The sequence below is a fragment of the Equus przewalskii genome, chromosome 18 (assembly GCF_037783145.1).
Source record: "Equus przewalskii isolate Varuska chromosome 18, EquPr2, whole genome shotgun sequence".
In the NCBI taxonomy this organism is placed as follows: domain Eukaryota; kingdom Metazoa; phylum Chordata; class Mammalia; order Perissodactyla; family Equidae; genus Equus; species Equus przewalskii.
The window spans coordinates 58,661,660-58,688,624 of NC_091848.1; the positions used below are offsets into that span (position 1 = coordinate 58,661,660).

Here is a 26,965-nt window from a genome sequence, read left to right on the forward strand (position 1 = left end):
TCCAAATCCCAAAACACATTCAGATTTCGGATTGTGACCCGTATTCACTCCTCTAATCCACAGTCTCCCTCTGGTGTGGGGAGAGTTACTATCCCCACCAAACAGATGAAGAACTCTCTCTCAGACTGCAAGGGAAGAGCTGGCTTGCGAGTCTAGACAGTGTGGCCCCAGAGACTGGGCTCTTACCCTAACACTATGGTTGTAAAACATTCCGAGTCCCAGTGATTTCGATGTAGACTATTGGCACGTGTGATATTATCTGAGGCGCTGGACTTCAGCTTGCTCAGCTGGGCAATGCATGTGACCCTCTTCTTACCCACCCCTCTGGCTTCCCAAGTGTGTCTCTGCCCTCTGAATGTGAAGTTCTGAGATCCTGGTATGAATACTCCACTAGGAGGACTACATTCCCATCAACACATCTTCAGATTAAATTTTTAAATCGAAGCAACTGATTTTTGACTTAAAAAAACACTACACAGACTTGTACCTTGGCTGCGTAGTTCTTTGAGTTTCAAATCACCGCTTGTGTAGAAAAGGTGTTGATAGGACCTCTGAGATACATTAATTGGTTAGACTCTAAATATAACATATACTTTCATTTAAAAAATATTTAGCAATCAGCCATGGAGAACAGCCGTATCCGTACATCCCGCCAATATCACTTCATCTCAGACTTTGCCAAACGAACTATGACTAAAAAACTAAGTGCAACTGGACTGAATTAAAGGAAAGTAACCATAATTTATACCTCACACACCATTCTATCTCACAGAAATACCAGAAAGTGTGCTGGCAGAAAGTTACTTGAAATGATAAAAGTTTAATAGAAGGCTCATAAATCTCTACTAAGACTCTAATCTGGAATCTTCTAAGTTTGGCCTATTTAAAACAAAATCATATAAATACCTTCAGCCTACCAAGTCTTGATGTTGCATAACAAATATTAATCATTGTCTGTGAACTGTTATATTATTGAGCGCTTACCACGTGCTGAAGGCTTCCCATCACCAGCTCATTTAAACCTCACATTTTATTTGATGAGAGAGTCGAGGCTTAGAGAGGTCAGAAACACACCGGGTCACTCAGCTAACACGTGATGGTCTGCAGACACCAAACCAAACTCCTCACCAGTGAACCATAACTCTTCTCAGAGAGCCTCTTCCTTTTGGCTTAGAAAATCAGTTTCATTATAGATTCACCTTTCTAACTGGGCTTCTTTTTTTTTTTTTATTTAAAGATTTTTTGTTTTTGTTTTTTTCCTTTTTCCCCCCAAAGCCCCCCGGTACATAGTTGTATATTCTTCGTTGTGGGTCCTTCTAGTTGTGGCATGTGGGATGCTGCCTCAGTGTGATTTGATGAGCAGAGCCATGTCCGCTCCCAGGATTCGAACTGACGATACACTGGGCCGCCTGCAGCGGAGCACGCGAACTTAGCCACTCGGCCACAGGGCCAGCCCCTGGGCTTCTTTTTTATCCCCTTTTTAAGAAATATTATAATACATCTCCAAAAAGAATGAGTAATATATAGATGACCATGTGCCCAACACCCAAAAGGAGTACATTTTAATTTTACTATATTTGTATCAAATTTTATAAATATATAAAACATAATAGCTACAGCTGAATTTGAATCACCCCCTCCCTAGAGGTAACCACAATGCTGAGGTGGTTGGGACTCCTTCCTGCTCATGTTTGTATACTTTACCAGTGGTGATGCATCCTTTGTTTTTGAATTTCACAGAACTGTATCTTACCGTAACATGCTTGAGTACCACATGGAGCTCGCCTTCCTTCACTGTAACTACTGGACTGCATTTCCTTGCAGGAACGTGCTGTACTGTTTCATCCATCAACGCTCCAACAACCATCCTTGTCCCCTCATCATAACTGACCCTCCTTCCACCAGCTGTGTATGAATAAGCCCACTTCTCTGCCACTAAACCGAACTTGGTGTTGTCCGATTTTCAAATGTTTGTATTGAAAGGTAATGTCATCTAATTATTGTTTTAATTTTCATTTACTTGATCACTAGTGAGGTGTAATATCCTTTGTACGTCCATAGCCATTTTTCTCTCCTCTATGAACTGCCTATTCACATCCTTTGCCAATTTTTGAAATAATTTTTTCTTTCCTGTCAATTGATTTGAAAGAGTTCTTTTCATGTTCTGTTCACTAACCCTTTGCAGGTTAAAGGGCTGCAAATGTATTGTCCCAGTCTGTAGCTTGCTGTGGAAGGCCGAATGATTAATGTTCCCCAACTTTCACCCCCCTGTGAAAATGTCCACATCCTAATCCCTGCAACCTGTGACTATGTTACCTGACATGGTGAGAGGGACTTTGCAGATGTGATGAAGAGTGAAGAACCTTGAGATGAGGATATCAGTCTGGATTATCCAGATAGGCCTACCATAATCAGAGCCCTTCTAAGAGGGAGGAAGAGGGTCAGAGATGGAGGAGAGAGCAGACCCTGGAGGGATGCACTGTGAAGCTGGAAGAGGTGAGGAAACAGAGTCACCCCTGGTGTCTTCCACAGGACTGAGTCCTGCCGATATCTTAATTTACACCAGGGAGACCCATTTCAGACTCTTCACCTCTACAACTCTAAGAGAGTTTGTTGTTTTCAGTCACTAAATTTGGGGTAATTTGTTACAGCAGCCATAGGAAACCCATACACTTGTCTTTTGCCTTTCTCTTACTGACATTTGTTGATTTATGTTTAAATTCATCCTACTCCAATATCATTAGGATAGTTTCCTAAATTTTCTTCTAAGTTTTAAAGTTTGTTTTTCACATTTAGGTTGCCATTAATCCATCTGGAACTTATTTTTGTGTTTGTGGTAAAGCAAGATTCTAACTGTATCTTTTTCCATGGAAAGGGCCAACTGTCTCAACATCATTTATGTAATAGTTCATAACAGCCCCATTGTAAAGCTATTTCCGTCACCTCCCAAATTCCATTATTTATGTAGGTCAGTTCCTGTGCTCACCCATCCCATTGTTCTATTGTATCTCCTTGCACCAATGCCCAATATTTTAATTATCATTGCTGTATAATGTAATCTACATATGGTGGGACAAGTGATCCCGCCTGTTGCTCTTAACAATTATCTTGGCTACTTTGGACCCCTATCTTTTCCAAATCAATTTTAGGATAAGCTTGTCATGTTTTATCACTCCACCCCCTAAAAAAGACAAAAGATTCTGTAAGCATTTTCCCTGAAATTTTATTAATTTGGAGAAGACCACATCTTTACAGTATTGAATCTTTTCATCTATAAAATAACTCTGCATCTTTTGTCTTTCAATGTTTTTATAATTTTCCTCATAAAGGACTTACTTGTCTTGTATTAGATTTATTCCTAAGTACTCTATAGTTTAATTGCTCTTTATCTTGTATCCAGCAACTTTTAAAAATTCATATTAACCCTAATATCTTATCTGTACATACTCTTGACAATTTTGTTTCTTCCTTTCTACCTTTTTAGGTTTTAATCTTATTAAAGTGTCTAGACTCCAGAATAATGTTGAATAGAAGTGGTGATAGCAGAGACCTTCTCTTCTGCCTGAATTTAAAGGGAAAAGTTTTGAATGTCTCACTAGGAAGTGTGATTTTACTGTAGCTTTTTGTTAGCCTTCATTTTCAAAATGTACACAGTAGTTAATACTATTAAATATATATGGGTTCAGCTGAAAATTTAATAGTAACAAAACTCTTCTATACTTTATGAACTCATGGCTTCCTCTTGTCCTGTGGCTGAATTTACAGTCCTCTCTATTCATACCTGTGCCTCTTATTCAGGACTCTTGCACAGAATGAATCACTGTCTTGCCCATTCTTATTCTGCCTCTTAAGATCATTTATGTCATCACCATCATAATTTCATTTGAAGCTTTTCTACAGCCTCTTGTTATAATGTTTCTTTTGCTTTGCCTGCTTACAGCTGCCAGGATTGGATTATTACTTCAAAGGAGGCCAAACTTCCATGCCAAGCCACCCTGGAGACACTAAAGGAGCAATGAGCAGACTCCTGCTCCCATGGAAACATGATGAAAGCAGGTTACCCCACACACTGCCAGGCTGATGCTTAAAACATTTTCTTAGGTTTCCCACCCACCTCCAGCTCCTAACCCACTGTTTTGGGGCTGTTATATAGCATAAACTTATTGATAGTTAATACACCATCGAATTCTCTCAGACCATGTGAGTCCTAAGGCTGGACACATTCTTTCTCATTTCCAATTAGAAATATGCCCAAAATACTTATTTGCAACAGAACTGGAGGCTGTCAAAGATTTGAAAATTTACAGATGAGTTAACGGAGGTCCCAATAAATTAAGTGATTTGCCCAAGGTCACGTTAGTGAGAAGCAGAACTGTAAACTATGCTCCCAGCTCCTTTCACTGTTAAAGGACATCCTCTGCACGATAACAAATGTCTGTGCACACAGAGATCAGCCTGGAGCAGACGTCATCTGCAAGACATACTGATCTCCTGTGGAGATGAAGTCTTAAGACTCCTCAACATTGTACCACTGTGATTCTTTAGCACTTTGTTACAGCACATCTTGGAATGCCAACTACAGGAAATGTCCTCAGAATTCTGAAGTTTTAACTAATAAAAGCAAAATCAAAGGATTAGCTCATATATATGGAAAAGTCAAACCAACTGGACAGAAACCTTTCCCAGAATGAATCCGGAATCACACTAGATAATGGCATATCCAGTGATATTAACAAATCTATGGAAAAAGGCATATCAATCCCTAAGTAAGAACACAGGAGTGGGAGAGGAGATACAGAAGGAATCAGAGAAGCAGCATAGCCAGAGTGCATCCAGCATTTTCCAGGGAAAGAAGATACAGAATCTGGAGAATATGAGCAATTGAGACCCTGGGCAGTCAGTCTCCTTTGTGGGGAATGTTAGCCTAGGTAAGTTAACCCCAAGACATTGACCTTATTTTATCCAAATCTTGAGCTCAACAAATAACCTTCTGATGACTAATGTAGTTTCCCATGTTCTTCCAGAGAGGTAGAAAAATGCCCAGGACAGAATTCTCAAAGCATTCCAGTCACCAGAGTCCACCAGCTACAAATTACCAAGTTGACCTTCTGGCTTACATATCACTCTCCCAGGTCTGATCAAGTCGGAGTTTCAGGGCCACCAAGGTGAAGCATGGTTGACTTCACCAAGGAAATTCTACCTCTTGAGGCCACTTCATGGTCAATCTGAGGGTGTTTGCTGGGATGCCCAATCTTGTCTCATATTCCTTCCACTTCAGCACCAAACCTACTACCTAGACATGCCTTCAACAAAGATCTTTCAATGATTTAAAACATACCATGTAAAGGCATTAAGAAAACAAATGTGCTGTCCTTACAGAAACTGAATATACTCTTTAATCAGTTCTTGGAGTGAAAAGGCTATAGCACTCAAGTCCTTCCCCAGAGGCCCCTCCACCTACACCACCTGGATTCCACGGGACTGAAACAGGGAGGCGCAACTGTACATCACAACTTATGTGAAAACAATTCTTTCTCTCCATTTCACTCAATTTTAATGACTCATTTTTGACTTCATGGATGTAAAAGAACTGTAATTGTTAAAAGAAAACTATTAATACTTAGTAATTTTTACTCTTTTTCTAAAATACCTCCCTAGAAATTTAGTTTGTTTAGCTCATTGACTTAGGAGTCCTGCAAAATCCTCTCAAGATGGTACTTTCATATTTAGAACTACATATTTTGCTTTTATAATTAATACCAAATAAACATCTGTCTGTTAGTTTGACCACTAAAAATTGCTATGAAAGCTCCTTTCCCAGGAAATGTGGACTACTTTCCAGTGCCTTTTTCAGCCTCATCAATACTTGGAGAAGCTGACTGGACCACATTATTATTATTATTATTTTTTTTACTAGTTTTCCTCCAACAGACAAAAAGCATTGGTAGCCATTTAGTCTTTCCAAGTTGGTGTCTAAGAGGCCACTGAGAGAAACCAAGGATTCTATTTCTATCCTTGTTCCTCAGCCAAGACTCTATTCTTAGCCTGATACCAAGAATACTCTATCCAGGAATGCCTTGTGAAATTAGACTACATTGCTGAGGTTGGTTCAAAGATCCTAAGTATGGCCATCATCCCTGGAGCAGCTGTGGCTGAAAGGTCTGAGTCACTCTTACCACTATTTAGGGCTTCCAATCATCTCTGTGTAAATCTCAGCTTCGGCAAATGCTCGTTGGGAGTCATCATAACTAGACATGTTGAAAACATCCCAGACCCTCACTATTTCCCAGACCCTACTAACTCAGAGCCCAGAATTGATGCCCCAGAGTAGCGATCCTGTTTTTCTCACATTTAAAATTATGAATAAATGTGATAGAAAGGAGAAACCACTTACTCTATAAATGTGGGCCTCCAAGGTGACCCAGATAATTTTGCACAGCACAGGCAGGAAAGCCCTAGTTCCCCAAAACAAGGTTTAAAATCAATACCAGTGGTGATCCATTTCTTAAATAAGTAACACTGTAAACCTGAGTAGCAGACCATGTGATTTATCTAACAGAATCATAAAATTATCAGGTTATTATTTTTATTAAGCAGCTATAACAATTACAATCATGACATCAATAGCTCGTCCTGACTGAGTGCTCACCATGTGCTGGGCATTTTACAAGCACTGTCTGATTTAACATCCCAGTGGCCTTATAAAATACTATTATCTTTTATAGATGAGGAAACTAGGTGACTTTGCCAACATCATCCAAATTGGTTAAAGTATCAAACTGGGAGTTAAGCCAAGGCCTATATTACTCTAGTTCCTGAGTTTAGCATTCCTGCTCAAAAAAAGCCCAAGAAAAATATATATAATATATAAAATAAACAAACTATATAAAAATAATATAAAAATATAATATATATTATATATAATATATATTTTATTTTTTATATTTGCCTATGTATCATTTCTTGCAACTTCACATTATCATTCATGGTAATTAAACTGGACAAGAAAAAGTCTTATAAATATGCATTCAGCAAAGTACTTACATAGTCAATGGGCTTGAGAGATTTGACTCTAGATGTTGGGCAGCCACAAGAAGTGAGGTCAGCATAGAGGCCTTCTTCTAACACACACTGATTGTTAGAAAAATCCTCTTGGTAATACAGGAGCCAGCTAAAAACCAAGCAGTCAGACAGTCAGTCAAACTGCCTCAGTTGGCAATGTGGGCTCATCATCCTGCTGTGGGAACTGGGGTGGGAGGAGGGCAGAAAAATCTGGTGTTCACCAGCAGCAAATACTCAGCATCAGTTAAAAATACAAGTTACCACCACCATTTATTGACTACCATGTACCAACATAGGCTAGGCACTTTACATGTATTATTTCACTGTGTCCTCAGTAATTCTATGGGTAGAAACATATGCTTATTTTTATGGGCAACAAAACTAAGGATTAGAAAGGTTAGATGATTTGCCCAAGGTTTAAATGATAGAGATGAAATTTTAAATAAGACATCTGTTTTAAGCTAAAAACCTTCACTTCATTCAGTACATTCAAATACAAAATCCTGGGATCAAATTATAGTGATTATCCTTATCTAATGGTGAGCTTGCTCCAGTCTAGGTGAGTACAGCAGCTAGATTCCTAGAACCACACATCAGTATATAAAATCTGTGCCCTGTACATCTGATAGTTAGCGGAGGTTTTAAAAAAGAAATGAACCCTTTAGAATCTTCAATAGTGAGTTATCTTCAATACAGCACTCACAAAAAACTTGGTTCAGACATGCCCTTTTGAAAAGAAGGAGCCCAAGGGAGAAATTACTTGGCTAATACTACTTCATTTTGCTGCATTTAGGGCCTAGCCCTATATTTTAAAATCACCAGAAGTGTATTCTGGCTGGACCAGGTTAGCTCTAGATAACCACAGAAATGCCCTGTGACCTTATAATGAACAAAAAGATCTTTTAAAATTTTAATATTTCTTCACTAGACAAAAACATTAATTTTTGATAGCATTCTATTACCTATACAATAAACATACAATATAAACATTCAAAATATTTAGGAAATAATCTAAAATAACAGTAAGACAAAAAATCACCCAGATGCTGCAGAAGTTGGCTCATCAGTGTTCTGTTTCTCTCTATTACACAATGGCTCATAAACAAGTTGGGCAAAGTTAGGAGAGGCTAATTAGCAGTTGATCAATGATTAAAAAAAATTGAGGCGGGGGTCAGCCCTACGGTATAGTGGCTAAGTTTGGCAAACTGCTTTGGTGGCCCAGGTTCATGGGTTCAGATTCTGGGTGCAGACCTACACCATTTGTCAGCCATGCCGTGGTGGCAATGCACATATAAAGTGGAGGAAGACTGGTACAGATGTTAGCTCAGGGCTAATCTTCCTCAAGTGAAAAAAAAAATAATTTCACCATGTAAAAAAACAAAACAAGTAAATCTCTGTAAATTTAAAAGAAATTTCGTTTTTAAACAACAGTAAAAAACACTCAATAAGCATACTTACCAACCCCGAAGAACTTTAAAAGAACATGGAGTGAATGAAGTCAAATCAGAAATCTCTTTTGTAAAATCTATACATTCACCTTGGAAGCTGGGTTTACTGAATGCTTTGAGCTACAAAAACAACAAACAACAATTACACAGAAAACAAGTGTTTGACACCACCACAAAAGCAAATTAAAACCTTTAGTTTTATGTCTTTATAAAAAGTTCAGCAAAATACGATACTCACTCATGTTAAGAATGATATTTTGCTTAAACTCACAATCTTTTTTCCTTACACATTTCCAGGAATGTTACATTTATCATTTTTATCTATTTCTTGCACCAGATTCTGGGTTCACATACTAAAGTGTGGCCCTTGTCCATTGTATCAAATAATTATTATCCCCTGTGGTGAGACTACATGCATAAAACAAGGAGCAATTTAGCGCTGAACACAAAGGAGGTCTGGATGGTATGCGGTGTGGTTGGTATGCCTTTTCTCTCCCCAAGTCTCCTGATCCACAGTTAATAAAGAGAAGGAGAGAGTGTAAGCTGCCTGTGAAAGCACAGGAGCAGATGGCAGGAAAGACAGCAATGACAGGATTAGTGGATGACTTATGGTGAAGAAAGACAGACGTGTGCATCATGCATTTCAGCTTACAGGCTTCAGTTTGCGGATAAAAATACCTTGAATATACAGCTTACAGTTACATACAACTAAATTTCTGCTTTAGTCCTTTTTGTCAAGAAAAATCCATGAAATCTCAGCTATAATTCCCTTTAAACCAGAGATATAATAATCTGCAACTCTAGTGGCCTTGCATCTTTAATAGGCAAGAAAAAATTAATGAGCCCTATAAATATTTCATAACACATGGGAGCCTTGAAATAACAAGGCCCACAGGTCCACCCTGCACTGACAGGCCTGCATTGTAGACTGTAGCTAAGGACGCATCCTAATGAACAGACCGCCTTCTCTCCTGCTCACAGTGCCACTGAGAACAAAGCTTCTTTGAGCAGCTGATGTTCACCTCCTTCATCTTCACAAGGGTCCTCTTAGAGACTGATGGTCTCTGAGTTCTGAGGAATCTTTTCTTAGCTATCTCTGCTCTGACCTTGCTTAGTCTGATATCAAAAATCAGCCAAAACCAGGAAGGTGAGAGAACCAATTTCCCTGGTGAACTGTGGCTTGCCTGCCAGGACTTCCTAGCATGAAACCAGGCTTTATGTGGAGCACTGCAACGCTCAGGGACTCCCTGCCTTGAGGAGGTCCAATCCAGCAAGTTCTATCATGGTCCCTCTGGTGGATACAGAAGAGAGCAAGAAAAAGGAAGTCCACAATGAGAGAGACCTCTGGAACAAGTCCCTCTATAAGAACCATTCTATGTGTCCAGGGAAAATGCCCCCAAATTCCTGGATAAGAGTATATATTTTGGTTAGTGGTTTCTTGGACTATGTTTTTTAACTTAAAGGTTTATAAAGCATGAGGCTGAAAAGTAAATCACATTTAATTTCCAAAAACGTAGGATAATCTCTCCTACATGCAAATATTATCTTAATTCACAATAAGAACTGGAAAAACCACATGAGAACAGAGGTCATGGCTGACTCATTCACGACTTATGTTCCCACTTTGTTGAATTAGTTATTTTTATATTGCTGAGCTTAAGAGTTCCATTTCAATCCATAACCATTAAGCCACAAAATGTCAAATTCTGGTCAAGTGACACTGCAAGGTAAGCATACTGCAGATGGTATAGACAGCAGCCACTTCTAGTTGTTAGTCTCAGTATTCATACTCAGAAGCATTAATTAAAATCCACACAGACACACACATACACTCACACAATCTGCCATAAAGTATCTTTTTTATTTGATGGGTTAAAATATTCTTTGATCAAACTACAAAACCAGGCTTAATGCTGATCTGAGTTTATTTTTCCTGCAAAAATGAGATATGGTATATGGTTCACCCAAAATTTGACCAGCCCTGGAAAAGTAACACCTCATTTTGACTACCTTGTAAATGCCCCCAGAATAGAATAATTCTCATAATAATGTTCTGAGGATGGTCCATAAAGAAACCAACTCTGTGTTTACTAACTATAATAATTAAATTGTAGTTTCTACTCTTGATGAAATTAAGTCATGGGAAAAAGCCATTTTGATAAATCACTACTTTGGTTTCCTTTCCAGATTAATGGAGAATAAATGTACAAACTAACTCAGATAGGTTGCTTAGAACATAGGTGAATAGTGAGATGAACAAGATGAGTTTATTTCAAACTACACCCATCACTCCATGCCATCTGGGCATGGCTCAATTCCTAACAGAACTTTTGTTCTGCTGTTTTGCTTTTGTACAGAAGCAAAAAAACCAGACGGGCACCACTGGCTTGAAAGCTGCCTTTTACACGTCTTATTTTGTATCTTCTTTAGAACTACCATCTGAGGTAGAAATTACCATCACTTTATAATGAAGATTTTGCAGAAATTCTTTTTAGTATGTACTTTTTCATTTGTGATATACATGAAGATATTTAATAGGTCTTTAATCTGACAAACTAAAAACTCAAGAATTAATTGCTGACCAGAGACAGAAGTCGTGCTTGTTCTACAATATCACAGTAAGTTTTTGAGTGTAACTTTACTTATTCCAATGCTAACATAATTTCTATGAGAAACTTTCTCTCCTGTCCAGACGAGACTGTGGCCCCCTGGACCTCCCTCACACAAACACGCCAACAAAGAACAGTCCATTCCCATTCTTCTATAAATTACACTGCCTCATCTTGTAGTGTTTTGTAGTTCTAACATTAATTACATATTATACAATAAGTTTACTTCCCTGATTACTCAGAGAGGCTTCCTTTACTTAGATAAGTAGTACTTCCTGAGTGTTTCTGGCCCTCAGAGTCTATAAAAATGATCCTGTTGTAGAACCACAAAGAAGTGTTTTCCTCTACTGCTCTTAAATCTGACTGATATTTGATTAAAACTTATATTTTCCTATCTCCCATACATCAGAAAAGTAACCCAACTGGTTAAAGATCCTGCGACCACTCTAAAAATCAATGCGGCCAAATTATCCAATATGAGAAAATATTTGGTTGTTTTTTCTTGGCCAGAATCATGTATAAAATGGAAGAGGGGTTCAATATTTAAAGAAATACAAATTTCTAATTACATCTGCAAATGGACTTGAAAAAGATTCTAGAAGAGAAAGGTCCCTGAGGGTTGGCCCAGTGGTGTAGCGGTTAAGTTCACATCCTCTGCTTCGGTGGCTGGGGGTTCACCAGTTCAGATCCCGGGCACAGACCTACGCACTGCTTATCAAGCCATGCTGTGGCAGTGTCCCACATATAAAATAGGGGAAGATGGGCAAAGATGTTAGCTCAGAGCTAATCTTCCTCAAAAAAAAAAAGGAGGGGAAGAAATGTCCTTAGTTGGGTCAAAGAGGGGAACTGGTTATAATTCCTAGAGAATGGCTGACTATAACCTGCCTGAAAACTAAACTCATTTTTATAAGATTTAATCTAATGAGATGTCTGATATTCAGGACTTGCTGAGAGAGGCAGAGATGATGACATTATGAACATAATACACATTCTGTTTATTTTTTGTTTCGTTTGGTAAAAAACTAAAAACAAAAATAAAATGCCACCTAATTATGAAGAACCATATAACGATCCTGCACATTTTGAGTTGGCACTAAGACTTAGTGATTGATCTTCAGATGCAGGAAAAAAACAATCTTCTCAATAAAAGGAGGTGTTCTGTGTCCCAAATAAGATATATCTCATCATAATATGCTGACACATCAGCAGTAATATTTTTATTAGCATAACTCTCACGATGTATATTAACCTCTACACACAAATATTTTCTGGCTTTTCTCTTCTTAGGTTGCATGAGGCTCCCTTTAAAATCACCAGCATAAAAAAATTCCTTCTCTGACTTGAACTCTGAGATGTAACCTCCTTCTTATTCCTCAGACAGGAAAAAGAACTACCCCATCTGAACACAGCATCTGAATTGTCAATCCCATCACAGCTACTTGTGAAGGAGAAAATACTTCCTAGTCACTGAGTGGAACCAGAGTGTCAGCCAAGACCCATTTGTTTTTCTCTGGGTAAGTACAAAAACAAGCACAACATTCTGAAAATTTGGTCCAATAGAAATAAGAAGAGCTTTGATACTGGGTAAACTAAGGAGGCTTTGTCTGCATGTTACCAAATATCCAGCAATCATATACCTGTCAGAACCGTTTATTTCACAAGGAAATAGCTGAGCCACATCCAGAAACATGAAGTGGGGTGATTTCACTGGGCGTTTTCTACTGCTTCCTTTCTCTTCAAGTTGGACTGGAAATACTGTAAAGAAAATCCTCCGAGCAATCCGCCCCAAACCAAACAAGGAAGTCCGTAAAAAAGAGCAGAGACATAGGAGGGGAGAAACAGGGCTTAAAAGAATGTGACTTTTTATCTGCACTTAAAACTCAGATGATGTGCAGGTTGGAATTATCCCTGTTTGACTCTTTAATTTACTCATGTTATCTTGATTGATGGGGAAAAAGTACTTTAAAATTGCACAGTTGGAGTTTTCAAAGATTCAAAATAAAGCTCTGGCAGGAAGTGTCTCCAGATAAAACAACTCAACATATTCAGAAAGGAAACGTGCCCAATAGGCCTGAGCTCATCAGAAAATAATAAAACATGAAAACTCTGAACAGAAACATGGTTAAACTCAGCTGATTTGAAATAAACACTGACGTGAACACAAAAAACATACACTCCAAGAAAAAGATTCAGCATTATGTAAAGCTAGCAAATGTCAAATATTATAAATGAATCACTGTTTTGGCTCTTTGAAAGAAATTTTCCCAAATTTCTTATTTAAAATGAGACTGAGGAAGCAATGTCTGTCACCCTCTCTTCCCTCGATGGCTGGACTGCTCATATTGTGATATGTCTTTCCTTGATGTAAAATCCTGAAAATGTGGTTAAGTGGAGTCAGACACTAAGAAAAATGCCTGTTTTGCTACTTCTAGCTGGGTGAAATGACACAAATTCTCAATCTTGGTTTCCTCATTAATAAATCGGGTTAATCCTGACCTCACAGAGCTATCAGAAGCACTAAATGAGCAAAATTTCTAGCCCCCAATAGATAACACACAAACATTAGGCTCCAGAGCATCAGTGGATCCTTTAAACAATGAACGCACTAGAAATGAAGCAGCAGGGCAGCAATGTTACCAGCGCTTTTAAGAAACATTTGATTCGGGTATTAGAAATACATTTACATAATAAGCATGCCAAGACAGCCATTTCTCTACAGTGAGTGGGCTCCTCCAAAGACAACGTAAAATACTGTGCTGAATAAGAATGTGATACTGAAGAATGGTGGGCAGTAGGACAGAAAGAGTGGCAAAGGTTCAAAACGACTCCAACATGGTCAGAGCTGACACCCTGCCATGACTGTGACAGATCCAGGCCAACATCCCCCGTAACAGAGATGGGCATCTCCTGCTCACGGGTACCAAGTGACTGCCCTGCACATGGACACATAAAAGTTATCCAGGGGAAAGAGAAAGACTGAAGAGAAGGGGAATAAATACTTTTACTAACAATTGAACAATTGTAAGAATATTTTTAAACATACCAAATGTGGAGGTTCATTTATCCCAAGTGGTTCCTGAAAAGTATATTAAAACATGTTTAAAATTGCAATCATATAATCTTTCAAACAGCAAATTTGAAAAGATTTTGAGTTTTGAAAATATCCTTTGGAAAATGAAAAAAAATGGTCTGGCCACTTTACTAGATTCCTTGAACTAGCTATGACCCTCAAAGAACTCACTGAATTACCTTATAATAATTTTAGTATTTATTACTAATTCATTTCTAGTAATATTGTATCTGGAAGAACATGTGCCCCTGTGTCCACTAGAAGATTGTGTCTGAGCTTCCACCATTCCCTTTCCCACACCATCATCTCATGGGCACCTTACTGTTCTGCACTGTTTGTTATCCACACTGGCCATCTGCACACGAGGAGATCATTCCCTCCTTGTGGATTGCCTTTCCAGCCCCACTTCCCTACCTGGCAAAATATCCCTTAAGATGTTACTCGCTGGCATGGTCCCCAACTCCCAGCTCTGGATGCCCTCTCCCCTGCTCTCTCAGCACTGCTCACATGTTACTTTCTCAGAAATAATACTGTAATTACTTATCCAGACATCTGTCTCCTCTAAGAGACAGACCTATCAGGCCTGTCTCGTTCATCTTCTGTCTCCAGTGGTCAGTGGTATTTGACATATCAGAGGCACTAAATAAATGCTGAATGAATGAACTGATCAGATTACAGAGCCATACCATCTATGTGCTAATGCCACCTACCAGCTCTCTATGGAGTCTATAGAAACTCATATGCTGTTGCATTTTTTCTCTATATACACATAATGCAACAGTTCCACTTTTAAAAAGAATGTTCCACATATTCAGTCATATGACATTACGTGCCCTGGCATTGGTTATGTTCAGACTTAACTCACCAGTTGGATAGGTCGTATTGACATGATCGTATTATTTGATCCTCCCCAGTCAAAAAAGCATTTGTATTTCCCTTTCTCTAAAATGTATTGTTCTCCACAGAAGAACTTCTGCTGGTAGGCAACCCATCTAGTAGGGAAAAAAGGAAGAGGAACAGAGGTGATGTAGAACCAAGCAACCAACCATTTTAAACACCAAAGAATCTCTCGAGGTTCTCAGAGCAGGAGACTACTTACACGCCACTTTTAACGTGAACAGATCTTGTTTCACTGCCAAAGCCAATTTCTTCTAAGTCAGAAACTTCCTGATTTGTAATGTCAATAAACTTCCCACTTTCTAGGTCAGATTCGAACAGCATGATAGAAGATTCTATAAAATTCTAAAAACGGGAAGAGCAAAGTTTAGGAAAATATATGCATTTTGTTTTATGGATTCCTGTATCTTAGCACAATTTTCACATACTTGGGGGACAATTTTCACACAAATAACTCCAGGAAGAATTTAAATGGCACTGGAAATAATTTTAATAGTCACTACTCCTAAATAATTTAAAGGAAAAAATAAGTCTGAATTTACCTTAGTCAGGAAAACATAACATTTTTGTACAAATGGAAGCTTGTCAACAGTTGGTAAACTGCTGGGACTGACAGGTTGTGACATGTAACACTAACTGTAGAGGAAGCTACAGGCTCTCTTGTTCTAAAGAGTGAGGGCCCCATGAAACAGTGCCCTGCAGGAACTGTGGGAGAGGAGTTATGAGCTTAAATGAAACAGAAAAAATAAAATTGGCTCGACAAAAAGATTGTTTATTAAAGAATCAAAATGAGAGGAAATTTTAAAAGCTTTTATAGTCAGACAACATATTTAAAACAAAAATACCAGAAACATTCTAAGACCCAACTTGATAAATCTGCAAAAGACACAGACAACTGACAAAAAAGATTAACATTAAAAACAAATAAGCAAATGTCTAATTTCACTACAAAAAATAAAGAAATTCAAATTAAAACTAGATACAATTTTCACTTTTTAAATTAAGAAGGATCTAAAAATCCAGTTTTGTCAGGGAACATTGCCAGTGGAAATATAAATTGGACAGCTATTTTAGAAGATAATTTAAAAATATATTTAAAAGACTCTTTGAGCCTGAAATTCCCTTTTTTAAGTTTCCTAAAACTAAATGATGGGCAATTTATATGCAAAGATGCTTATGATGGTGAAAAGCTTTTGGACAGTATAAATGTCCAAAAGATGCATAAACATAAGCCTTTATGCATCCACCATTTGATGGAATAAATATTACTAAGAAGAGTTTTTCATGAGCTAACAATTAAAAACACATTCTATACTTACTACTGGCCAGCAGCCTTACATGTGCCGCCATACACCACATCGATTCTCTTACTATCACCCCAGTTTACAGCTAAGGAAACTGAGTGATTTTCCTGAGGTCATACAGCTACTGTGCGGCAAAGATTGAATTTGAGTCCAAATATGTCTATTTATGTACCCTAAGCAATTATCACTGTTAGACAGTAATGTAAGAATGAAAGAGCAGGGCAAAAACTCAAACTTATGAATTTGGTAAGATTACAAACATGCAAAAACACTCAACTTTTCATTAAAAAAGCTAGAAGAAAAAATGCCCAAGAGTGGTTGTGTTTGGATGCAGGGAAGTTGGACAATTTTACCCTATGTTTTTTTTGAAATCTTTATAATAGGAATATTTTTTATTGGAAAATATAGAAAACGTTAAAAAAAAACCCGAGCCAAAGCCTCTTCCCCTCCCCATTCCTTCACTGTTGGTAAAACAAGTCTTAGACCTATGGGAAATGTCACCAACCTCTACAAGTCTCAACATCATCACTTTCTCCCCTTTGTAATATATTACAAATATAATCTCATAATAGAAGATTTCTAGGATAAACACTCATTTTATATAAACATTTTATATAAATAAACATTTTATATAAAATAGTGTCCAAAGAAACCAAAGCATCTATAACCAGAGAAAGGAAAGACATTTTTTAAAAAATTTGAGATTATGACGGTTTACAATCTTGTGAAATTTCAGTTGTACATTATTGTTTGTCATTCGTGTTGTAGGTGCACCACTTCACCCTTTGTGCCCAGCCCCCACCCCCGCCTTTCCCTTGGTAGCCACTAATCTGTTCTCCGTCTACATGTTTAACTTCCACTTATGAGTGGAGTCATACAGAGATTGTCTTTCTCTGTCTGGCTTATTTCACTTAACATAATTCCCTCAAGGTCCATCCATGTTGTTGTGAATGGGACAATTTGTTTTTATGCCTGAGTAGTATTCCATTGTATATATATACCAAATCTTCTTTATCTAATCATCAGTTGACAGGCACTTAGGTTGCCTCCACACCTTGGCTATTGTAAATAATATTGCAATGAACAGAGGGGTGCATGGGACTTTTGGAATTGCTGATTTCAAGTTCTTTGGATAGATACCCAGTAGTGGGATGGCTGGGTCATATGGTATTTCTATTTTTAATTTTTTGAGAAATCTCCACACTGTTTTCCATAGTGGCTGCACCAGTTTGCATTCCCACCAGCAGTGTATGAGGGTTCCTTTTTCTCCACAACCTCTCCAACATTTGTTATTTTTTGTTTTGGTTATTTTTGCCATTCTAACAGGTGTAAGGTGATATCCTAGTGTAGTTTTGATTTGCATTTCCCTGATGATCAGTGATGATGAACATCTTTTCATGTGCTTATTGGCCATCTGTATATCTTCTTTGGAGAAATGTCTGTTCATGTCTCCAGCCCATTTTTTGATTGGGTTGTTTGATTTTTTGTTGTTGAGTTGTGTGAGTTCTTTATATATTATGGAGATTAACCCTTTGTCAGATATATGACTTGCAAATATTTCTTCCCAATTACTGGGGTTTTTTTTGTTTAAATCCTATTTTCCCTTGCCTTGAAGAAGTCCCATTTGTTTATTCTTTTTATTGTTTCCCTTGTCTGAGAAGACATGGTGTCCGAAAAGATCCTTCTAATACTGATGTCAAAGAGTGTACTGCCTATATTTTCTTTTAGAAGCCTTATGGTTTCAGGTCTTACATTTAGGTCTTTGATCCATTTTGATCCATTTTTGAGTTTATTTTTGTGAATGGTGAAAATGAATGGTCAGTTTTCATTCTTTTACATGTGGGTTTCCAGTTTTCCCAGCACCATTTGTTGAAGAGACTTTCTTTTCTCCATTGTATGCCCTCAGTAACTCTGTCAAAGATTAGCTGTCCATAGACGTGTGGTTTTATTTCTGGGCTTTCAATTCTGTTCCATTGATCTGTGCACCTGTTTTTGTACCAGTACCATGCTGTTTTGATTAGTGTAGCTTCTTAGTATGTTTTGAAGTCAGGGATTGTGATGCCTCCAGCTTTGTTCTTTTTACTCAGGATTGCTTTAGCAATTTGGGGTCTTTTCTTGTCCCATATGAATTTTAGGATTCTTTGTTCTATTTCTGTAAAGAATGTCATTGGGATTCTGATTGGGATTGCATTGAATCTGTAGGTTGCGTTAGGTAGTATGGACATTTTAACTATGTTTATTCCTCCAATCCATGTGCATGGAATGTCTTTCCATCTCTTTATGTCATCATCAATTTCTTTCAGGAAAGTCTTGTAGTTTTCATTGTATAGGTCTTTCACTTCCTTAGTTAAATTCACCCCAAAGTATTTTACTCTTTTTGTTGCAATTGTAAATGGTATTGTGTTCTTGAGTTCTTTTTCCGTTAGTTCGTTATTAGAGCATAGAAATGCTACTGATTTATGTAAGTTGATTTTATACCCTGCAACTTTGCTGTAGTTGTTGATTATTTCTAATAGTTTTCCAATGGCTTCTTTGGGGTTTTCTACATATAAGATCATGTCATCTGCAAACAGTGAGAGTTTCACTTCTTCACTCCCTATTTGGATTCCTTTTATTCCTTTCTCTTGCCTAATTGCTCTGGACAAAACCTCCAGTAATATGTTGAATAAGAGTGGTGATAGAGGGTATCCTTGTCTCGTTCCTGTTCTCAGAGGGATGGTGCCCAGTTTTTGCTCATTGAGTATGATGTTGGCTGTGGATTTGTCATATATGGCCTTTATCATGTTGAGGTAAAAGAAAGACATTTTTAAAAAATTCTCTTGTTCTTAATTACTTACTTGTCAGCTTTCAAGGATCTAAAAATTGCTGACACAGCTAGATCACATTTCATTTGAGACCTAAGGATAAAAGATAAAGGCTTTTTCCTGAATTTTGTATTATAAAATAATTTCTAACCCATAATTGTGTTTTTAATTCCTCCTTGAGAGTAAACCTTTGGAACTTGAGAATACCTGTCACCTCGTTACTTTCACATGGTTCTTACAAAACGGGAGCCAGTGGATTTGTTCTTCATCACTCTTGCCATCCCTTCTTTTATTAACATAATGCTTTATTTTCAAAACACATGCACTTGCTGTCTCTTTGACCTCCCCTAAACCCCAATTTTACACATAAACATACGTGTGTGTATGTATATGTGTACACATGTACATACATACACACACATATCTATATTTATCTCAATATAGACATAGACCTGCCATTTTCCAGATATAAATCTGGAATATATATATATAAAATCAAGGCTTTAACAGCCTATAAATGACTTGCATTAAAGTCCCCAGGACAAGCCTCCCAATTGAAATATGATGTTTAGAGCCTGGGTGCCACACCAACAAACCTGGTTATACTGATGACATAAATGCTCATCACCCCCAGAAAGCTGAACAGGCCTGTTTCTTTCAACCTGAAAGTGTGTAACCAGCTCAAGGCACCTGTGAGGGTACCATGTCATGATGGTGGGTGAAGGGGCCCAGTCTGGGTCCTAGTCAGGAACTGGTATCATCAGCCACCAGCCAAGTCAAGTCCAACCATAATGGGGTAATGGGTCTTCAGCAGCTGTCAATTATATGGCCCTTTCTTCTCCTACTCTGGTGACTCTGGAATGTTCCATCTCTGCTTTTACTTCTTCTGCCCCTATAACTGTTCATTACTGCCTGTTAGGGTGGTAGGAAGGGGGAGTGGGGATATGCTGAAATAGTCCACGGGTCATTGTATTATGCTGGAGTAAAATGGGACAAAGATATAAAAAGATAAATACAGATGTGTGCATGTGTGCTGTTTGTGCTCTTTAATTAAGAAATAACTTATGTTATGATGTGATGTGCTTTACTTGAGCAACAATTTGCAGAAATCATAGGGTGTGGGTGGTAGGAGGATGGTAGCAGTGAGCAGGGTGAGCTGGGAAGCAAGTGGAAGGCACATGTCACTTGACAATGATGCTGCCTGGAGCTGAGCAGAGAGAGGGATCCATTGTCACAATGTTACTGGGCACAAACACAGGTTCTTTTTAGCTGAGACGAGAGTAAGCCCACGAATTTTTCTCCTGGCTGACGTCACCTGAAATAAAGCCCTTTCCTTGCCATAAGCCTGGCATTCTAGTTTTTACTTTGGCCCCTCTCGTGTGATGGGTAAGAAGAACCTGTGTTTGTGGCCAGTAACAATTTGGCAAGCCAGCCAGGAGGCTCTTTGCCAGTAGCTCCACAGCCCTGGGCCAACTGGGATTTCCTGGGAAGCGGTCCAGCAGCTGCCTAGGCGATTTGCCCTAGGGACTGCCCCCAGTACTTTCCGTCTGACCCAGCACTGATGGCCCTAGGCACATGTTTCTTGTGGCAGGGAAACAGGTTCTAGATTTGTTTGTTTGTTTTGCTTCTGGTGAGTTGATAGGCTCAGTCTGGAATAGGGTAAGCCACCTCAGGGAAGCCTTCCCCTTCCATTTATGGCAGGGCCATCTGGGGTCCAATAGGACCATCTGGGCACGCATATGGAGAGGGAAGAGTTGTAAGACTTTCTACACCAAATCTGGGAACTAGTTCACTGGTGTCTAGTTTTCCTGTGTCTCTATCTGTGTATCTGTCCATCTCTGTGTATCGGAATGGGGAACACGCCATCTGTCCCCAAGCAGAGCCTATTGGGGCTGATTCTGAGTAGATGGTCTAATTAAAATTTTAAGCCAATATCTAAAAAAGGATAATTTCCTTTTGTAACACCAGATGACCACAAAATTCTTTAGATTCCGGTGAAAAGAAATGGCCCAACAATGGATCCTTAAGTTGAAAAATTTTTAGAGAACTCTCATCAAAAACAGCTGTTTTATTGGTACCTATGAAAAAGACCAAATTAAAAGGAAAATACAATGGCTAGTCTTGAGAATGTAAACTTGGGGTCTCAGCTTCTTCTCACAGTTATACAGATGCTAATGAAAACATTAAATTAACAAAAGAATAAAAGGAAGCTAAGGAAAAATAAAGGGACTCTTTTCAACAAAGTGGAAATTTTTAAAGGAGTTTTTAAATAATAATAATAAGGTGAATAAGATAAAGGGAAAAAAACCAAAGAGAAATCAGAAAGGGAAGAGTGACAGGACTCATCCCTGCAGGATGGAAATCTTTCGCTAGTCATTAAAAACGAAAATGGGATGAATACAACAGACATGAATGAAGTTAAAACAAAGGTTTTAATAAAACACTGCCTAAGCTTGGGTGGGCTAAAGGGACCCCTAACTGGCCCCCCAAAATTAAAGGACCTCAGAAAGACCTGTTCTATTCACCTAAGTTTAAAAAAAACTTTAAAAGCCAGAAGACAAAAATCATGAGAAACCTAACCAACAATTTGTTTGGGGCAACAGTTAGAACACTAAGGTTAATAAGATTATAAAAATTAAAGTGTTTAAGCTAATATTATATAAAAAAAGTCATGTCAACATTGCCTAAATGTTTTTTTAGAAATGGATGTAATGTCTGGCTGGGAATGCTTCCCCTACACAGTATTATAATACTGAAACTTGTTAATGGAATCCTAATAAAAGTTACAATTAGAGGTATAAGAGTTGACAAAATTAAGATAAAGTTTTGTAAAACTTAATATATTTAAACGAGCTTTATATAAAATGACTACATCTCTTTTTGCCTGATTGTACTGTGGGGATAAATCACCCTTCAGACAATGTTAATTAACTATACTAAAGGGAAGGCAATAAAGTTGACTGAGCCCACACCATATGAAATAAAACTAGAGGCTAATATCAAGTACTAGAAAGATAATAAAGGCCCCCCACCAAGGTAAACTGGTGTAAGGTTAAATTATACACTTAGAAAGAGGGCCTTTGTTAAATGCTTTGTACAGACTTTTAAAGATGTGATACATTGTCCTAATTTTTTAAAACAATGACTATGGAGTCTTTGTGTGAATGTTTGTCTATATGTTATATATATATCAAATATATCATTTATATCAAATATAAATATATTTTTTATATATATATGATGTTTTACCTCCAGATGCTATGGTCAAACTTAACAGTTCCATTTAATTGAGTTAAAGTAAGCACTTACATAAGTTATTTTTAAACGTAACAGAAACGAACCCAAATATCTTTCAAGTTAACATGATAGGAAATAATCTTTGGTAAATAAAGTCTTGTTTAAGTTTGTTGGTTTGATTAAAATAGGCACATCTTCAGAATCATCAACATTAGATATAATGCAGACAAACAGCCTGAATTTACTAGTGAAATAAGCTCATGGTAACCCTGCTACAAATTTGTCAGCAAAATAACAGGTTAGAATGATAACTGATTTTTGTCTGATGTGTCAAAACCTTTACATACAATCTAAATAATTATTAAAAAAAAGGTAAACTAGGGGCCAGCCCAGTGGCATAGGGTTAAGTTCGCATGCTCCACTTTGGAGGCCCAGGGTTCACAGGTTCAGATCCCAGGCAGGACCCAGCACCACTCGTCAAGCCATGCTGTGGCAGCATTACACATTAAAAAATAGAGGAAGATTAGCAGAGATGTTAGCTCAGTCACAATCTTCCTCAAGCAAAAAGAGGAGGATTGGCAACAGATGTTAGCTCAGGGCCAATCCTCCTCACAAAAAAGCAAAACAAAAAAAGGTAAACTAATTAGATGTGAAAAAGATAAAAGTTTTTGGATGAACTTTTTAACAATAATTATGCGTTATGGTATATGTACTTAAAATAACTTCAAAACCTTTTGATAACTTAAAACCTTAGAGTTTTACAAAATTAAGTTAAATGATAAGAATTTATTAAATATCTAGGTCATTCCCACATAAGAAAAAATATTAAAACAATTAATAAACATAAAATTTATCTACTTTTGGCTTATCTCAGAGAAACTAAAAAGACTTAGATTTATCAATAAACATGTTTTGTACACAGTGAGAAATTTTCTATGAGAAAAGACATGTTTCTAGGAAGTCTGTATACAAGAAAAGTAAGGTGAATATTTTCAGTAAAAAAGATATAAAGCATAAAAATACTTCTGTTTGCTTTGTTAAGAAAGACAAATTTATCCTAAAGTACTAGGAAATAAAACAAAAGAAAGAAGATACGGGACAAATTCTACATGTAAAAATTAAGTGACAAAAGATGTATAAAAGTAAAACCCTGAAAAAAAAAGTTTTGTACATGGTCTTTTGGATGAGATTAAAATGAACTCAATTAAGTGAACGAGTTTTAATATAAAAAAATAAGCTGTTACAAAATTAAAATTTGGTTCTCTCTCGTAAAAGAATACTTTTCTTGGGGCAGGCCCGGTGGCTAAGTGGTTAAGTTCGCATGCTCTGCTTTGGCAGCCCAGGGTTTCGCCAGTTCGAATCCTGGGCGCGGACATGGCACCACTCATCAGGCCATGCTGAGGCGGCATCCCACATGCCACAACTGGAAGGACCCACAACTAAAAATACACATCTATGTACGGGGGGCGCTTTGGGGAGAAAAAGGAAAAGTAAAATCTTTTAAAAAAAAAAGAATAATTTTCTTGAACTTTTAGTCTGTTCTTGATAAAGAGATTATGAAGTTTTTTTTTATTTTGAGTAGCCTACCAGAAGGGTAAGGATTTTATGTTTTACTGAAATAAATTTCCTCTATTGTTTTTATCAGGTCTTTAATCACAGGTGCTAAGATTTTTCTTACAGCTATTTAATTTTCTGTATTGGCCTCAAAATCTTTGTCACCATGGTTAAATGAATAACTAAACATTGTTTCATAGGGCCTTATGATACTATGTAGATAAATGTTATTGATATAATGTTCAAAAAGTTATATAACATTCCTAAAATTCTCATCTGTCTTGGTTGTCAGGCATAATTCTAGTTAGTATCTTGAAATGTTATATGTCACAGAAATGGTCAAATTTCTTTATCAACTGCCATTTTTAAATGTTTTATTATTTACAGACAGTTGTTTTACTCTGATGCTTTTACAAATATGTTTCATCTTCAGAGAGATTCATGAAAAGGACTCTGACACTTGCTAGAATACAAGTTTTTGATAAACTTTCAGATTATAAAACTGAGCTGGATAAGAAATTACAAAACTGCAATGGAGAAACTGATGGCCTCATAGAACTGCTAACAAAAGATCAAGAGTTGATCTCATGGGACTAAATGAACTGATAAAGATAATTATAATATCTATGACTTTTTCTTTTGCAATATGTCTGATTTTTTAATGTTTTGTTTTTTCAGGTTCAAGGAAAACTTTTTCTCTTTTCTGTCAAGCTAACTATGACTTATAACAGTTTGGAGGATTATACCTTTGTAAACAAAATTGGAGCATTTATCTTTTTCTCCATACCCGATCCCTCCAGAATTTGGAAACTCTCAGTGAGTAAATATTGTTTTCGTGACTATACAGTTATTTACATAAGTTCAATAAGAATCTGTTCTCCTCATAACAGGAAATAATTGGAAACACTGGTTATATTACCGTGGCTTTAACTGGAATATTATATTTAAGAAAAATGTACAGACAGATATGACCAGACAGCTTTTGATGAACAAAGATTGGACTTTATGGAATAAAACCACTTGGAAATATTGGCCTACTGCCTTGCTTACAGGGTTCCCAGTAACCTTACCAGGTGAGTAAAAAAGGTCAGTTCTCTGAAAGGTGCGAGGAACCTGAGAATATTTTGGGGTACCTCGAGAGAAAAGGGGAATTCACCCAGACCTGTAGGTATTACAGGCTGAGTCTGATGACAAGTTCTTGTTCTGGCTTTCCTGGCCTTGAGAGGCCTTCAAAGTTAAATCTGAGATTTTTTATAAAAGCTTCCAACAAAACAGACTTATAGTACCTATATGATCAATTACTATTCTTGCTGTACTTATGTCAATAATTGGGCCAAGTTTATTAAAACTAGACTTATTTTACAAACCAATGAGTCTTAATTTGGCTATCTTTGGTAAAAATGAGAGTGATTTTAGAGAGAAAAATTATGTTTCAATAAAAAACTATAATACCCATTTGTGGATATTAAATTCTAGTTCTGTCAATTGTCTTTGAGGTTTTCTTTTCTACCTGTAAACTGGACTAGATCCTGAATTCTTCTAGTCTCCTGAAATATCTGGCTACAAATCTCCAAACTAACATTTTCAATTTTTTCTACCGTTTTCATTAGGAAACATTCAGAACTGCAACTGCCCTTTTTCCTGAAGTCCTGCAAACTGAAGTTGGACATCTTAACATAAACTTAAGATTCATGTCTGTTACTATGTAAGCCACTCAGAAAGATACCTGAACACCCGATGACACCATCAGAGACATTTCAAATTTCAAAAGATGCTTTGACTCTGACTTCTAAAAATCTTCTTGACTGGCTGCCCCCTGGGCTCAGGAACTGGTTTATAATTTGCTCAAACCGTTAACTTTGTTTTTCTTTTTGTCTCTCTAGAAATGCTTCTTATTAAATACCTGGTTACTTGCTTATACAATATAGGCCTAACTTTGGGAGCCCACCTGCATCATTGCCTTACTAGGAGACTGTTTCAGTCAGATGGACCAACCTACGCCCCTTATAAACAGGTATCCCCAGAGGTACCAGGTCCAGACTAGTTTTCAGGACTGTTTTATTGGATTCTCCAAGGAATTAAGCCTGTTTTTCAGGGACTGTTAAAATTTGGGTTGTCTATACTTCTTATCCTTCTGGTCAGACATGTAATGTGCCTTTAAATATTGTTTCAAAACTGCTGAACAAGGTACAAAAATTCTAATAATACAAAATGTCAACCTAAAGCTGGGGACAAAAAAATTTTCCAAATAAGTGTTAAACAGTATCATTCCTCTAACCAGACCTATGCCCCAATTCAACAAGAAGTAACTAGACCAGTCATCGCCCCAAATCCCTCAAGAGTGAGGAACAAATAAAATAGGGGAGAATTGATGCCGACCTTGACATCAGTTCCCCTGCATTAAACCCAGCATATATGGGGTTAAAACCAAAAGCACCACCCCCTTTCTCTGCTTCTCTAGTTACATTCATATGTAAATAGCCACTTCTTTAACTTTTGTATCCTCATAACCTTTGAACCTCATAAGGCAAACAGAAATTACAAATTGTTAAAAGCTCAGGTGGCCTCATGCTGGACTCACACTAAAGTTTTAGCTAATTATGGTATCTTGAAGTTTATTACAGGGAAACTGATATCCAGAGAATATCAAGAAGCTGAAGCTTCCCAGAGCCCAATTCTTCAGCTTCCCGGCACCAGAATCCACCATCCATCATGGAGGCAAACAACCAAGGATGCCCACCTGTGGATTCCCTTATCTCACCATCCCGTCTCTGAAAGCAGCCTCACAAGGCCAGAGGCAGGCTGGTAGGAAAGCACCAACCAGCAAGGCCACAGGCTCCCCCTGCCTAAAGCAGCTGCACTCCTCACAACCTTTAAAAACCTTTTCCTTCCATCTTTCAAGGAGAAAAATTTGAGGACTTACTCTCATCTCCCAGCTAACGTCACCCAAAATAAACCCCTTTCCTTGCCATAAGCCTAG

General features: G+C 37.5%; 1 protein-coding gene and 1 long non-coding RNA gene across 4 annotated transcripts in view; one reads left to right on the forward strand and one right to left on the reverse strand.

Moving 5' to 3' along the window:
• The window catches only part of CRYBG3 (crystallin beta-gamma domain containing 3), a 106,926-nt gene that overhangs the window by 16,267 nt on the left and 63,694 nt on the right, over positions 1 to 26,965 (reverse strand). For 2 of the 3 annotated variants that reach the window (XM_070582899.1, XM_070582900.1), the window contains 5 exons: positions 15,289 to 15,431; positions 15,055 to 15,181; positions 14,163 to 14,195; positions 8,521 to 8,630; positions 7,045 to 7,171 (listed from right to left, as the gene is read on the reverse strand). In XM_070582899.1, coding sequence (XP_070439000.1) covers positions 7,045 to 7,171; positions 8,521 to 8,630; positions 14,163 to 14,195; positions 15,055 to 15,181; positions 15,289 to 15,431 — 540 coding nt within the window. Of the gene's footprint in view, positions 1 to 7,044; positions 7,247 to 8,520; positions 8,631 to 14,162; positions 14,196 to 15,054; positions 15,182 to 15,288; positions 15,432 to 26,965 lie in introns of all 3 variants that reach the window. The other variant, XR_011529242.1, reaches the window with a different exon arrangement.
• Positions 3,941 to 26,959, forward strand: LOC139077056 (uncharacterized). Its single transcript, XR_011529243.1, has 5 exons — positions 3,941 to 4,928; positions 12,497 to 12,633; positions 24,664 to 25,058; positions 25,596 to 25,999; positions 26,600 to 26,959. It is a non-coding gene; the product is annotated as an uncharacterized lncRNA (long non-coding RNA).